This window comes from Physeter macrocephalus, chromosome 12 (assembly GCF_002837175.3).
Source record: "Physeter macrocephalus isolate SW-GA chromosome 12, ASM283717v5, whole genome shotgun sequence".
NCBI lineage: Eukaryota > Metazoa > Chordata > Mammalia > Artiodactyla > Physeteridae > Physeter > Physeter macrocephalus.
In genome coordinates, this window is record NC_041225.1 from 64,390,625 (window position 1) to 64,406,772 (window position 16,148).

A 16,148-nucleotide genomic window follows, 5' to 3' on the forward strand; every position below is an offset into this window, starting at 1 on the left:
TTCTATTTTACTTCTAGTGATCAGTCTGTTCAGATTATCTGTTTCTTCTTGATTCCGTTTTGGCAGTCTGTATGTTTCTAGAAACTTGTCCATTTCTTCTAGATTGTTCATTTTTTTTTGGCATATAACTGTTCATAATATTTTCTTAAGATTTTTTTATATTTCTGCAGTATTAGTTGTTTTTTCTCCTCTTTCATTTCTTATTTTGTTTATTTGGGCCCTCTCTATTTTCTTCTTGGTGAGCCTGGCCAATGGTTTGTTGATTTTGTTTATCCTTTCAAAAAACCAGCTCTTGGTTTTATTGATTTTTTTCTGTTGTTCTAAAAATCTCTATTTTATTTATTTACTCTCTGATCTTTATTATTTCCTTCCTTCTGCTGACTTTAGATTTTGTTTGTTCTTTTTCTGATTGTTTCAGGTGATAGTTTAGGTTTATTTGAGATAGGCCTGTATCACTATGAACTTCCCTCTTAGGATTGCTTTTGCTGCATCCCATAGGTTTTGTATGGTTGTGTTTTCATTGTTGTTTGTCTCAAGGTGTTTTTTAATTTCCTCTTTGACTTCATTGTTGACCTGTTGGTTTTTTAGTAGCATGTTGTTTAGTCGCCATATAATCATTTTTTTCTCGTTTATCTTTCTGTGGTTGATTTCTTGTTTCATGCCTTTGTGGTCAGAAAAGGTGCTTGAAATAATTTTTATCCTTTTAAGTTTTTTGAGGCTTGTTTTGGATCTTAGGTTGTGGTCTATTCTAGAGAATGTCCTATGTGCCCTTGGAAAAAGAATGTGTATTCTATTTTTTTTTTTTGATGTAGTGTCCTGTAGATATCAATTAAGTCTAACTGTTCTATTGTGTCATTTAGGAACTCTGTTGCCTTATTGATTTTCTCTCTGGAAGGTCTGTCCATTGATGTCACTGTGGTGTTAAAGTCTCCTACTATTATTGTATTATAGTCAGTTTCTCCCTTTATGTCTGTTAGTATTTGTGTTTAGGAGCTTCTATATTGGGTGCATGTATGTTAACGATTGTGATATCCTCTTCTTGTGTTGATCCTTTTATCATTATACAGTGTCCTTCTTTGTCTTTCTTTATGGTCTTTGTTTTAAAGCCTGTTTTGTCTGATAGGAGTATTACTACTCCTGCTTTCTTGTCATTTCCACTTGCATGAAATATCTTTTTTCATCTCCTCACTTTCAATCTTTGTGTGTCTTTTGCCTTTAAGTGGGTCTCTTATAGGCAGCATATTGTAGGTTCTTGTTTTATTATTCAGTCTACCACTCTTTGTCTTTTGAGTGGAACATTTAATCCACTGACATTTAAAGTAATTATTGATAAGTACATATTTATTGCCATTTTAAACCTTGCTTTCCAGTTGATTTTGTATTTCTTCATTCTTCTTTTATTTTTGCTTTTGTGGCTTTTGATGGTTTTCTTTTGTATTATGCTTGATTTCCTTTCTTTTTGGTTTTTGTGAATCTGTTTTATGTTTTTGATTTGTGGTTACCCTGGTTTTCAAGTATGTTAACCCATAACTATGTCTACTTGCTTTGGACTGGTAGTCATATAAGCTCAAACACATTCTAAAAGATCTACATTTTCTTACTTGCCTCCTCCACATTTTGTGATTTTGATGTCCTATTTTACATCTGCATGTTTATCCTTTTGCTTTCATCATAGTTACAATTGCTTTCACAGAATTTTTTTTAATTAAAAAATTTTTTTTAAATCTATGTACTGCCTTATGTAAGTTATCTTCAATCTTTTTATATATTTGCCTTTCCTGTTGTGATTTTCCCTTTCCTATACATTCTTGCTTCTTTTCTAGTTAGAGAAGACCTTTCAGTATTTCTTTTAGGATAGGTTCAGTATTGCTGTATTCTTTTAGTTTTTGCTTGCCTGAGAAATTCTTTATCTCTCCTTCTGTTCTAAATGATAATCTTGCTGAGTAGAATATCCTAGGTTGCAGGTTTTTCCCTATCAGGAGTTTAAATGTATCTAGCTACTCCCTTCTGGCCTGCAAAGTTCCTGTAGAGAAATCAGTTGCTAGCCTTACGGGGGTTCCCTTGTAACTGACTCTATTTTTTCTCTTGCTTCCTTTGGAATCCTCTCTTTATCTTTTGCTTTTGCCATTTTAATTATTATATATGTCTTGGTGGTGATCTGTTTGGGTTCATCTTGTTTGGGACCCTCTGTGCTTCCTGTACCTGGATATCTGTTTCCTTCTTTAGGTTTGGGACGTTTTCAGCCATAATTTCTTCAAATAATTGTTGATCCCCTTTTCTCTTCTTCTTCTGGGATTCCTATTATGCGTAGATCGGCATGCTTTATATTATCCCATAGATTTCATATGTTGCTTTCATTTTTTTCGTTTGTCCTTCTGTCTTCTGTTCTGATAGGATGATTTCCATTATTCTATCTTCCAGATCACTTATTCATTTTTTTGCATTATTTAGTTTGCTGTTTATTTTCTTTATCTCGACTTTTATCTTGGCAATTGAGGTGTCTGATTTGATTGACTCCTTTTTATAGTTTCTAGTTCCTTATTACAGTAATCTGCATTTCTATCAATAGTCTTTCTTAATTCCTTCAGCATTTTTTATTGCCTCCTTTTTGAATCTGGGGTCTCGTAGACTGGAGAGGTCTGTTTCATTGTTTGTTCTTTCAGGAGATTTCTCTTGTCCTTTTAATTGGGAGTAGTACCTCTGCTTTTTCACTTGATTTATATTTGTCTGATTCTATGAATTTAGGAGAAACAGTTATCTACTGTTGTCTTGAAGGTCTGTTTTTATGAGGGAGCAATCCTGTATAGACTGCGTGAGTCCAGTATTTTTGGTGCGAGGGCTGTTTTTGGTATGGATGCTTGCCACATCTTTCTTCAGGGTGTACTGGTCCTTGTCCCCTTGCTAAGTGGTGTGTTTTGTGTTGTGGTGACCAGAGCCTGCACTGGATGTTGGGTGGTGTCCTCTTTGCTCTGTGCTTGTCACAGCCCTGTCAGGGGGCAGGGTCTGCTCCCTAGTTGTTGGAGTAGAAGACCCCAGATCTGGTTCTAAGCTGTGGTATGCAGTAGGTGGAACTGGAGTGTTCCCTCTGGAAAAGGAGCCACTGCGTGTTCTTCCCCAGGAGCTGTCTGCCAGTATGTGCTACTCTGTGACACTGCCTGCCACCTGATGTGCACTCCCACAAAGTTCACTGTTGCTGGCATTGCCCTCAGAGGCTGCCTCCACTGCGGGAGCACCTGTAGTTGGCTCAGATTTCAGCCCCACCTCCTTGTGTGCATGCCCACAAAATTCACAAAACCCACGGCGGCTGGAGCCTTGCCCCACTGTGAGCACACTGATGATGAGGCTGCTACGGTGGGATCCATGCCCCTCCCTTCCTGTGTTGACAGTGGGCTTCCTATGGCAGGCTCATGTTCTGTCTGCATGCACCCCTATTTGTGGCCCCAGGCCACACTCTGGGCCCTTTGGGCTATGTCCATGCAGCCAAACCGAGTCCTCTCCCTGGGTCTGTCTGCTGAGCCCGAGTTTCAGCACCCAGCTGCTGCACACGCCAGCAGCTGTGTCTGTGGCTAGGGAGTGCAGCAACATGGCAAGGACCATCTATTTTGGTCTCTCTCTACCCTGCAGGGCTGTAGGCCAGCTCCTGCATTCTCCTCTAGAACCTTTGAAGCTCCCTATCTGTCTTGGTGGACCTCCCAGCTGTTGAAGGAAGTTCCCAGGGTGAGGGAACCTTTCCTCTTTCACAGCTCCCTCCCAGGTGTTTGGGTCCCATCCTGCTTCCTCTTCTTCTCCCTTTTCCCTTTGTCCTACCCAGTTACACAGGGATCTGTTTTGCAGCTTTGGTTGTATGAGAGCTTCTGCCAGCTTTCAGTAGGTATTCTATGAGAATTGTTCCACATGTGGATGTATTTTTGATGTATGTGTGGGAGGAGCTGAGCTCCATGTGCCTCTACTCTGCCATCTGGATCTCCCCCCATATTATATGACTTTTTTATTTTTGCCATCCTCGTGTTATTATCTGACTTTTTGAAGTAGTATCTCATTGTGGGTTTGATTTGCATAACCCTGGTGTCTAATAATGTTGAATATCCTTTGTGTCCTTATTGGCCATTTGTATATCTTCTTTGGAGATATGTCTGCTCAGATCCTTTCCCCATTTTCCAACTGGGTTGTCTTTTTATTATTGAGTTATAAGAGTTCTTTATATATTCTAGGTACAAATCCCTTATTGGATATGTGATTTGCAAGATTTTCTTCCATTTTTGTGGGTTATCTTTTCATTTTCTTAATGGTATCCTTTGAAGTACAAAAGTTTTTAATTTTGATGAAGTCAAATTTATTTTTCTTTTGTTGCTCAGGCTTTTGGTGTCATATCTAAGAAACTGTTGTCAAATATGAGGTTGTGAAGACTTACCCTTATGTTTTCTTCTAAGAGTTTTATAGTTTTAGCTCTTACATTTAGGTCTTCGATCCATTTTGAGTTAATTTTTGTATATGGTGTGAGGAAAGGCTCTAACTTCATCTTTTGCATGTGGATATCTAGTTGTCCCAGCACCATTTATTGAAAAGACTATTCCTTCACTATTGAATGGTCTTGGCACCCTTGTTAAGAATCGGTTGACCATAGGTGTCAGTCTACCTTATATCTCCAATGAATCCACCAATTTCCTCCGAATTACCTTCAGCACAAGTGCCATTATTTTTGACAGCATCCCTAGGCTTGAACTTCTCCACAGTCTGTTGTGAATTAAGTCAATTCCTTTGGGAAGAGATTCAGAGCTTTCTGTTTTAAGAACTGTTTCTCCCTTGGGTTAAATCTCTGAGCCATGGTTCTGTGCAGGGGGTGATGACAGTGATGCACTTCTCTCGGAGTGACACCCCTGCATTAGTAGCTGAGCACTCCATGGAGAGGGTAGGGCAGCAGCTGCTGGTCTCCTCAGCTTGCCTCTTTCAGCATGGAACTCTCCTGTTAATGAGCTGGGGCCAGGGTGATCAGGGCCACAGATTCTCAGCAGCACCATGCCCACGTAGAGCCTCCATCCCACAAGTTAGGGCTAGGTAAAAGAAGAGAACCCCCCACCTCTGAGTCATACTTACCTAGAACTTAGCCTCAGCAACAGGTAGCTGAGAGCGAGATAAGGAATGCAGCCCTGCAGCTGAGTTAGGGGAGAAGGAGTCTTGTGTTCTTGGCTGCACCCTCTGGACTGGGATTTCTAGCTCATTGACTGGTGAGAGGATGGAGTGGGTTCTGGTTCATATACCACAGATTCTTGCTATTCTTACTGCATTAATATAGATTTTCTTGATTAAATGTTTCTTCACTTGCTGTATGCCCTTAGGATAATTTCCAGAGTTTAAAGTGGTTATTTTTAAATCATTTTCACCAGTTGTGCTGTTGAGTGGATATGTGGAGCTTGCTTACGCTGTCATGCCAGAACTGGAATTGTGATGTTTGAATAATAGTGTTTTTAGTGATGTTCAGCAAACAATAATATGTAGGGAAAGCACAAAATGAGAAATGTGTTCTGTAGTAACAAGGTGAAATTCACAAAGGCTTTCATTTCAAAAAGAATGAAAGACATAATCCTGCTTAGCAATTTAATTTTGATTCTTGTAACCATTAATATCTGTGGACATGGGGGATGCAAATCAGCTTAGATCCCTGTGATTATCACCATTCTATCTGAATGTTTCTACAATGATTTTAAGAGCCATTATTTTCAACATATCACAATCAGTATTCGTTCTCTCTCTTCCCAAAGGTAGAGGGGAGATGGTGGGCTGTCAATTTTTCAGGTGAATTCTTCTGGGAAAATGCTTAGGTTTGTGATCTTGGTTTCCTAGGTACGGAGCCAGATGGACTCCTTCGGACAAACTACAGTTCTGTCTTAACAAATGTTGGTGCTGCTCTGCATGGATTTCATGATGTCATGAAAGGTGAGGCTTGGAAAAGAACATAAATAAGCTTTGTCCCATTTTCTCAGATCTGCCTGAATGAGATTTAAACAAATACTGCCAAGGCTAATAGACCCCAGATAAAGGTTTAGTAGCATTTGGCTTACGTTGAAGTGCACAGCTTACTGCCTTCTGCTTTTCCCATCTGCTTCTTTCCTGAAGGCAAACAAAGTGCTGAAGAGAAACCCTTGTGCATGGAACTTTAGCCAAAAATACATTACACTGACTTAAGGCAGGTGTATGAATTTTATCAAGCCAGACATGCTATTCAGAGGCATTTAGCAAAATACTGCACTTGTTAGAGCCCAAACATGAAGGAACTGAGGAAATGAAGGTTTAAAGATCCCAGAAAGAATGCAGTGGTTTTCTACCCTCCTGTGTGTTTTTGTGTTTAGAGTACCCATTATAAGTCCTGTTTTGTTCAGGAGAGCCTTAAGGAATGAAGGTCTGTTTTCAAGCTTTGGTCAGTTTTTAGTTGCTATGTGCTCCTAAGAATATGGAGCACATATTGTCAACGGTCATTTCATTTGCTTCCTAGCATGTGATTCTGAGTCCTGACTTTTTAATCTATATTTCTGTGTGGCTTCTAGGTTTTTTTCCTCTGTTCTTTTCCTTTTGAAGACTGTTGGAGTAGGGGGAGGAGAGGAGGGCAGGAGCAATTATTAAGGACTATTGGAAATAGCCCAGGTGCCTAGATTTTTCACTGTGGTGTTTAGTGTGCAATTAGTGACCAATTACTGGTTTCACAGAAAATACTTTTTAAAAACTTAAAACTTTGTTGGATGGCATGTATAAGATGGGTATATTGGGGGCCTTTCTATAGATTGGCACATAACCATATAACCTATGTTACTGGGAATCATTCTTAGTTTCAGTGGAATTACCCAGTACTACCTTACCATTCAGTCTGGAAAATGGTCCTTCCTGTGGCTTGTCTTCAATTATAAGGAACTTTAAAAGTCACTGTACTTCTGGAGCTAACACTGGTTGCAGGAATCACAGCTTGCATAAAGAGTCTTGGTGGCAGGTGACAACAGGCAGCCCCAACCCTGCAGAACCTAGTCTGGTCCATAGAAAACCCAAGGGACTGGTACCTTTCTCCTGTGCAGCTTTTGGTTTGGGGAGCTCAGACTTAACCATAGTCCTCTATTCCAGAACTTTACGTAACATAGAACTAGGCCATTGAAACCACAAGTAGCTCTGTGGCTATAGGTTTTTTGGTTTTGTTTCCTAAGTTTTCCTATGCTAATGTGATGATTTGTTCCTGCTAGTGTTTTCTCTAGAATTTTGCTAAAAGAGAGGCTAGAGCAATGGAGGGTAGCTGTCCATTGAGGATCTTAAAGCTTCCTTTACATTTTAAAAAATCTTGATTTTAGTTGTATTTCTATAAATAATAATGTACTTCTGAGTTCTCTAAAAATGCTTTTGTTCATATATGACATAAGATGCCAAGTGGTCCAAATCAAAGAATGTTACTATTATTATTCGCTATGAGCTGGTGGAGATTATCAGAGGAGGATCAGAGGCTCCCTTAGCCCCCTTTGTGCCTCTGCTTGTTTCTGTCCTTGAAAGTAAACATAATATAAAAAGAGAGAATACTGGGAAACATGAAGGATGGTTGGCAAGCAGATTATGGCCTCTTGTTGCTAGTTTTACGGTTCAAATCTGTCTTCTTACCCAGTTGGAAGACTGTTGTGTATCTCTCATGAAAACTCAGAGGGAGCATTAGCTGGCATTACCAGAATATACTTTGTTTTTAAGAGAACTTTTATTTCAAATCTTTTCCCTTGATGCTTTGCCCTTAATTGCTTGGTCCAAGTTGGAAAGAAGAAAGGAAGGAAGGCAATCAAGAAGGCAGGCTGGGGTTTCCCTGGTGGCACAGTGGTTAAGAATCTGCCTGCCAATGCAGGAGACACAGGTTCGAGCCCTGGTCTGGGAAGATCCCACATGCCATGGAGCAACTAAGCCTGTGCACCACAACTACTGAGCCCATGTGCCACAACTACTGAAGCCCGCACGCCCTAGCACCTGTGCTCTGCAACAAGAGAAGCCACCGCCAGGCGAAGCCCGCGCGCTGCAACGAAGAGTAGCCCCCGCTCGCCGCAACTAGAAAAAGCCCACACGCAGCAACGAAGACCCAACGCAGCCAAAAATAAATTAAATAAACAAATAAATAAAGTTATATATATAAAAAAAGAAGGCAGGCTGGTCTTAGTATAAAAAGAGAGAGATTTATAAAAATGTGTATCCTACAAGGAATTAAAATGGAAGTGAATTAATCTTTTAACAAGTGGCATTCTAAGTGAGAATTGTTTGATCTTTGGTCTCAAGTCTAAAGCAGGTAGACTCATAGGAAACATAAAAGAAAATAAATCTCTTGTCTAGGTCACATGATTTCCTTATACTTTTTGGAGTTAAACTTTAATGTCGAGGAACACCCTAAATAATGAAAATATTTGGACTCGATAAAGAGTAAACAGTTGGATTGGGAGAATTATTATAGTCAAACTACAGTAGCTCTGATCCACTAGAAGCCATGGGAGGATTCTTAATACTGTACATCTTTTATAAGTATTTCAGTCACCTACACCAATCAACCAAGATTGCCTACCAACCCATTTGTATTATAGCATTGTATACAGACAATAAAATATTGAATAAAACTTTCTGTGGTGTATAGAAAGAAAATGTCTACTCTAGGGGCTAGCAAGTTCAGTATACAAAAAAATGTTCCATGTTCCAATTGAATTTTCATTCACTTGGATATCTTATGAATTTATAGAGGATAATCATTTATTTTTCAGAAATATTAAACATAATAGTAATTACCAATTAGTTGGTTCCTTCACTGTGACAACTGTACCATAGTAGTGTAGGATGTTAACAATAGTGAAAACTGGCTAAGGGTATCCAGAAAGTCTCTGTAATTTTTTCTATAACTCTAAGACTATCTTAAATTAAAGGTTTATATATGTAAAAGTTTATATATATGTGTATATAACACAATATATGTAAGTAATGCAATTTCCTAGTTTTAAATTTCAGTAAAAGTAATCTTATTCATAAAACAGTAATTTTGTTAAATATCATTATCATACTAGGTTAAATCTCAAATACCCTTTCTTTTTGAATAGTCTTATTCCCTTTTAATTATCTATAATCAACTAAATTTCTTGATTCTGAATAAATGAAATTCTTTGTATACACACCTGCTATAAAAGTTAGTTTCTGGGCTTCCCTGGTGGTGCAGTGGTTGAGAGTCCACCTGCCGATGCAGGGGACACGGGTTCGTGCCCCGGTCTGGGAAGATCCCACATGCCGCGGAGCGGCTAGGCCCGTGAGCCATGGCCGCTGCGCATGAGCGTCCGGAGCCTGTGCTCCACAACGGGAGAGGCCACAACGGTCAGAGGCCCGCGTACAGCAAAAAAAAAAAAAAAAAAAAACCAAGACCAGACTTCACTGGTGGAGCAGTGGTTAAGAATCTGCCTGCCAGTGCTGGGGACACAGGTTCAAGCCCTGGTCCGGGAAGATCCCACATGCCGCGGCGCAACTATGCGTCCGGAGCCTGTGCTCCGCAACGGGAGAAGCCACAACAGTGAGAGAGGCCCGCGTACCGCAAAAAAAAAAAAAAAAAGTTAGTTTCCATGTTTTGTGATTTATTTTCTGCTTTGTTGGTAATGATAATTAATGCTGTTGTAACTGAAGTACTGTAAAAAATTCAAAGGAGGCTGTATCATAAACACCTTTTAATTTAAAAATATAATTGCCCTTCCTTGTAAATCAATGTTGTCTTGGTAATTCTCCCATTTCCCCTTATTTCCAGGATGAAATTACTTTATTTCTCAGAGACCCAGAAAACCCCAAGCTTAGCTGTTTGGCCAATTTCACCTACTGCTGTTTCTGTCAACATATTTATATCTAAGCCTCTCTTATATGCTTCCATAACCACAGGCCTTTGTTATAACTTTCTTGGACTAGAGGCAATAGAATGTGAAGCCAGATTCTAGAGTATCCAATCCTTATTTGGCCATGCAGACCTTTCTTATTGTTAAAGTATGTACTGGCAAACCAGCTAAGATCCAATAAGGATTGTGGGACATTGTGCCTGTATTGGCTGTTCTTTTCCAGCCTCATGGTTTGTTTGTATAAACACAATGTAAACTCTCATTTGTGCCTGCTGGACTATTGAAACAAGGTTTTTAACTGGTAAATATTGCTCAGGGTCCTTTACCCGGTGTTAGAATAAGGGCTAACACTCAAATGAAGGAGAATGAGACCCACCTGCTGGGGGCTGTAATAGACACTAGGATGGTGTTAAGAGACCCTCACTACTCTCTATTCTTTCCATGTGAACTTGAGACCTAATTGATATTCAGCACAATCCTCATATTTGGGACCATTTTTTGTCAGATTTGTCTTGTAAATTTGTAAGAGTAGATATAAGAAGTTAGCGGGCTGGTTATCTGTATACAACTTGTATATAGATAGTAATGAGTTTTCATTTGATTGGGTTTATAGATATTTCCAAACATTATAGTCAAAAGGCTACAATAGAGCATGAACTTCCAACAGCAACACAGAAGCTCATAACAACTAATGATTGCATCCTGTCATCAGTAGTGGCATTGACAAATGGAGCAGGAAAGGTAATTTTTCTCTGGTTTATATTGACATTAAATTCAACTCTTAAATGTGCTCCTTTTTTTTTTTTTTGAGTGACCTAGTAGGAAAATTGATCTGTGAAAGGATTTTCGATTACCAGCCTTTTTTGTAAAATAAAGTTGTCTCCCTTTTCCTCCTTCCTACCTAATATTTGAAACAATATGGTAGTTACTGTTAAGCATTTGTGATGAGGAAATGGGTCACTCACTTCTGATGTTTTAATGAGATGTTTGATGATTGAAAGATTCCAGGTGGTCTCACTATAGATCCTTGTGTGTATTAAAGGTCTGCTATACAGAAATTGAGATAGAGAAAAAGAAAAAGAATTATAAGACTTTTGTTAATATTTTGTTTTTTCCCCTCCAAGTTTTTTGTTTTTTGGCAACACTTGTGATAATGCTACTTCTGTGGTTTTGTACGCTAATAAGTACTTTTAAGGTGACTTCAACATGTATCTTCTCATTGAATTCTTAATATTAGATAATGATCATTTGGATTAGTAAATACTTAATTGTTATTATAAACTGGCCAGAGTGCAGTTTCTTTAAAAATTGTTCTGTCTTGGATAACTGGTTTCAGCAGGTCACATTCTAAGAGCACATGTTCATGTGGCTGTCATCAAAGCCTTTAGTGACTAAGATTTCTCTGAGAACTACCCAGATGTATAAAACCAAAAGTACTGTATTCAGGACTATTTTAGCCCGTTTATTTCAGCAGACTCAACATAATTTCTCAAGAAAGTGCTAATCTCTATCTGTGTTATATACCTTTATTTTTCTGACAGGTTGACCTTAGTAGGAGCACACTTTTTTCAAGTGTTTTAAGTTAATCAGAAATGATCATAGGTTATGTTAGGTATTCAGTGTCATCCTTCCCAAAGTCAGACCAGTCTTCCTGACAGTCTGCTAAGTTTGGGGCTGTAATTTAAAGGTGTTGCCTTTTGGATCTATCAGCTCGCAGGTCAGTGCCTACAGGATTCCTTAGCCCGAAGACCATCCCCACTGCCTCCTCTTTAGTGCTTTTACCCACAGGCATTCTGGAAACTTTCCGAGGATGATTCTAACTTTGATTCAATTGTGAACAATTCTGGAAAAAGAGAATGTTGACATTTTACAAGAGTCTCTGCATTTGTCACTTTTTTAGGAGAACTCTGGAATATTAAATACTTATATACTTCATAGCTTATTTTACATTTGCTTTGCCTGAAACCTTAAGAGTTGTCTCAAGGAAAGGTACTTGATCTTCACTCTGAAATTTTTATAAATGGTTTTTAGCTAAAATAAGTATCTGAACTAAGTATTAGTTTGTGGCAGCTTAATACTTAGCTAATGTGATTTGATTAAACTAAATTTTATCATTTGTAATTTTTAAAAAACCCACTATGAAAGTATAACATAAGCATGTTAAAGAACATTTGGGAAATGTAGAAATATTAGAGGAAAGAAAGTAAACCTCACCGTATACTACCATGACTGAAATGCAAACACTGTACTATCTATGTCATACACAAGGAATATACAGCTCAAGATTTTTAGAGTTTTCATTTTCTTGAATACTACCTAACATGGAATTTCATTTGACACAGTAAAATATTAATGAAAAAGATAATCTTTTAGACCATTAGTGAGTGATTGCTTACTTTTTGAACAGTTTTTGCCAAGGTAAAGTACTGTTGTTTCACAAGTTACTTTCTCTTATTTATTGAAATAGAATACTCTTTAATGTATCAAAGACTTTAATTTTTCTGGCTAATAACTTTCTTGGACATTTTTATTTATATCACCATTTCATATAGCACTGTAGATTCAGAATCATGGCTCAGCAAAATTACAGTTATGGATCTTTGTTTTTGCTTACATAGATTAAGCAAATGTTAAATCTGTAAATGACAAGGGTCTGCTGAATTTTCAGTCTTTTTCTTTCCTGTTATATTTGTAATGCACAGATTGAGATTTACAGAATGAAATTAAAGTAGAGATCATATATTCAATATGCTTGTGTCATGTCTTGTGTTGGAATATGAAGCATTCAAAGTTAAAATGCAAATGGAATGTGTAAACCCAAACGTATATATTTTGAGAGCAGGGGCAGACTTAGTAAGGTAAACAGCTCATAAGCATTGTCTACAGAATAAATCAGAATCAGCGTTGGTTTTTAGAAACAGTAGAATTTGTCTAGATTAAGACATGTCACAAGTCTGGTCTCAAAATTTATACTTTATTGTGTTTATTATAAATCCTTCCCTGTGTATTCTTTTCAAATAAATAAATGTGGGCTTTTGAGCATGTGTTGAAATTTCATTTCCATTCTCAGTATCCTTAACTTTGCTCTGAAAACTATTAGATATATATTTTAGATATACTATTGGAAAACAAAATTTATCTTCTTGTCACACTTGGTTTAGATTGCATCTTTCTTCAGCAACAACGTGGACTACTTCATTGCTTCTCTGAGCTACGGGCCTAAGACAGCGAGTGGATTCATCAGTCCTCTCTCAGCTGAATGCATGCTGCAATACAAGAAAAAAGCTGCTGCCTATATGAAGGCTTTGAGAAAGGTTTGTGAGCTGCTGTTAACATTTAAATCAGAGGGAAAATCTGGAATAATTCCAGAGAATGGCAGAAGTTTTCCCACAGTTCATATTGTTTAGGTTTTATACAATTTTGAGGGACAGGTGGTTGGTGGGTGTTGTGAGGTGGTGGTGGTGGGGGTCTTTGGAGAAGAGGATGGGACAGAGACCTGAATCTCATTTCCTAGGCCGTATTAGACTTACGTTTCCAGTGGCTGGTAGAGTGTTTAGGGTGAGACAGCCAGGCAGCCAGTAAGTGTCAAACTTTAGAAAATCTTAAACTTGTAGAAATAAAAAAAATTGAAATACATTTATAATTTTTTTCTCAATATAATAAGAATACATGATCATTGCAAAAAGAAATCAGAAGAAACAGCAGTACATGAAGAAGAAAATCCCGCAACCCAAAGGAAGCTCCTCTTAACCATAAAATTTTAATGTGTATACATGCACGCACACACACACACACACACACACATTATAAAAAGCAGTGTATCTGGATACATAGACTGTTTTAGAATCTGTTTCTTTTCCTCTTTAATGCATTGTGGATATCTTTATATCACAAAAATATATATCTATAAGTATAAATTGCTATCATTTTAATGCATCTAGTATTTCATCTATAGTATTTCATTCTATAAATGTGTGATAATTTAATTAAGCCATCCATTGCTAGTGGATTTTTAGGTTGCTTCCTATTTTTCACTGTTATATGCAATACTACAGGGGATATTCTTGCACATGCAACTTTGTGTATTTACTTTTCTCTCTTTATTTCTTTCTAACTTTTAGTTACACATAATGCATAAATACATTCTTATATTACATGAGAACATTATAGGTAAATTACAATCCCTAATTCCAGTTCCTCTCCAGAGGTAACTATAGTTATCAGTTTGGTGTGTAAATTCCAGACTCTTTTGGAGCATTTGTACTCATCTCTGTAAACTTTGAACTATATGCAAAATATGAAGAATATAAAGACTTTTCTAATTATTTTTTAACTTAAATGCATGTTTCGTTGTGTAGCTTCCTTTTTCCATTTAAAATATGTTTTAGAGACCTGTCTATATCAATACATATGATGGCTACTTTATTCATTTTAAACACAGCATTGAAATCTGTGATATAGGTACTCCGTGGTTCATTTAGGTAGTCTCTTTTTGGTGGGCATTTAGGTTGATTCCAGTTTTTCACTGTTAGATAGCTTTGTAAATGCCTCCTTGGGCATATGTGTGGATTACTGAGAGGTGGAATGTTCTGGATAATGTGGTTTTAAGTTTTAATATTTACTGCCAGATTACCTGTAAGAGTGGTTGTACACTCCTAGCAACGTATAAGGCTACCTAATTGTTTTAATTATATCTTTATGATTAATTCCTAAAAATAGAATTGCTCATTCAAAGTCTGTGAATGTTTCAAAGGTTACCTGTTTATAGTTTACCAGCAATAGAAGTATAAATTTAACCCGTAAATTTAATTTGTAAATCTTAGAAACAAGAGGTTCCATGTTATTGTTCTAATTTTCATTTCTTTGCTTATTATTGAAATAGAACATCCTTTCATAAATTTACTGTTTATATTTATTTCAATTTCCTGTTCAAGTTGTTTACCTGTTTTTAAATAAATGTTCCTAATTAGGGTTGAAGGAGCTCTGTGTTAAGGATTTTAGTCCTTTGTTTATGTCGGAAATATTTTTCCTCAGTTTGCTGTAGTAATTTTTCAAAATTTATAAGTTTTAATTTTTATATCATCAAACCAGGCTTTTTCTTTACGGTGGTGATTCTCAGGTGACTCTTGGAAAGTCAGTTCACCTACATTTTCTTCCAGTATTTTTGTGGTCTAAACTTTTTAGATTGAAATCTTCAGCCCATCTTGAATTTATTCTGATATAGGTATGAAATTGAGGCCTAAATAGTTATTTTTCTAAATTATTAACTGATTGTCCTTGCATGACTTATCCTTTCTCCATTGACTTAAAAATGCAACATTTGTCACGTAATACATTTTTATATGTGCTTTTGTCTGTTTCTAGATTTTTCTATGCCATTCCTTCATCTGTCTATTTTGGTGCAAGTCTTATGGTTTTAGATAGTGTCTTTTATAACTGGTATGACATGTTCCCCTTCATTCTTTTTCTTTTCTTTTTTTTTTTTTAAGTTCCTTTTTTATGTGTATTAAGGCAACTAGTCTATGTTGACATGCATCTGAATTTTATTATCAAACCTCATTTAGCATTCTTATTTGTAAGATCAGGGAAATGATGCGACCTTTTACTTTATTTCTTTTGATGCTTTTTCCATAGCCCCTCTTGGAATCTGTGCCTTATGAAGAAGCACTGGCAAACCGCCGGGTCCTTCTCAGCTCTACTGAAAGTCGAGAAGGTCTTGCACAACAGGTATGGCATTGGGAAAATCATGGTACTTGTTAAAGAGCATGAATATAAAATCCCCTATAAAAGGTTTTCATATACATAGAGCAATTTAAAAGGCTATGTAAGTAAACATGTAAAGTTAATTAACACATGCTAAAAAGCACCATAAGCATAATTCATTGAAAACCGTTTGTTGATACTCTAAATAAGTCATCCTGATTCAGTTGGTGTTATGATTGCCAATAAAGTAATATCAGCACACTCTGGCCATGCTGATTAATTATTTAGGTACTAGATTTAAATGTCTGAAATAATAAGGCAAAGAAGGGGGAGTGTGGCTAGAGACTCAGTGAGTTATTTTTATTTCCTAAATGGACAGGAATGAAAAATTTCCAACGCTCAATTGATCAATTGAATTTGGGGGGTAGGTGGAGGTAGGTGGTACTATTTTTTTCAGAAGTTGATACAAACTGACCCCGGTTTAGCATTCGCCAGAGATTTATTTACTTTAACACCTGGCTTGCTTGAGTTTTGGAAATATTTATTTTAAAGAGAGCACAAATTCATCTGAGACAGTATTTTGCCCAT

The 16,148-nt window shown here is 37.1% G+C and overlaps 1 protein-coding gene across 6 annotated transcripts in view; it reads left to right on the forward strand.

Moving 5' to 3' along the window:
* The window catches only part of PPP1R21 (protein phosphatase 1 regulatory subunit 21), a 61,395-nt gene that overhangs the window by 29,768 nt on the left and 15,479 nt on the right, over nucleotides 1-16,148 (forward strand). For all 6 annotated transcript variants that reach the window (XR_003682282.2, XM_007118264.2, XM_028496752.2 and 3 more), the window contains 4 exons: nucleotides 5,842-5,934; nucleotides 10,471-10,598; nucleotides 13,019-13,171; nucleotides 15,492-15,584. Coding sequence is in view for 5 of the 6 variants with exons in the window: in XM_007118264.2 (XP_007118326.2) it covers nucleotides 5,842-5,934; nucleotides 10,471-10,598; nucleotides 13,019-13,171; nucleotides 15,492-15,584 (467 nt within the window). In the remaining variant the exon portion in view is untranslated. The remainder of the gene's footprint in view (nucleotides 1-5,841; nucleotides 5,935-10,470; nucleotides 10,599-13,018; nucleotides 13,172-15,491; nucleotides 15,585-16,148) is intronic.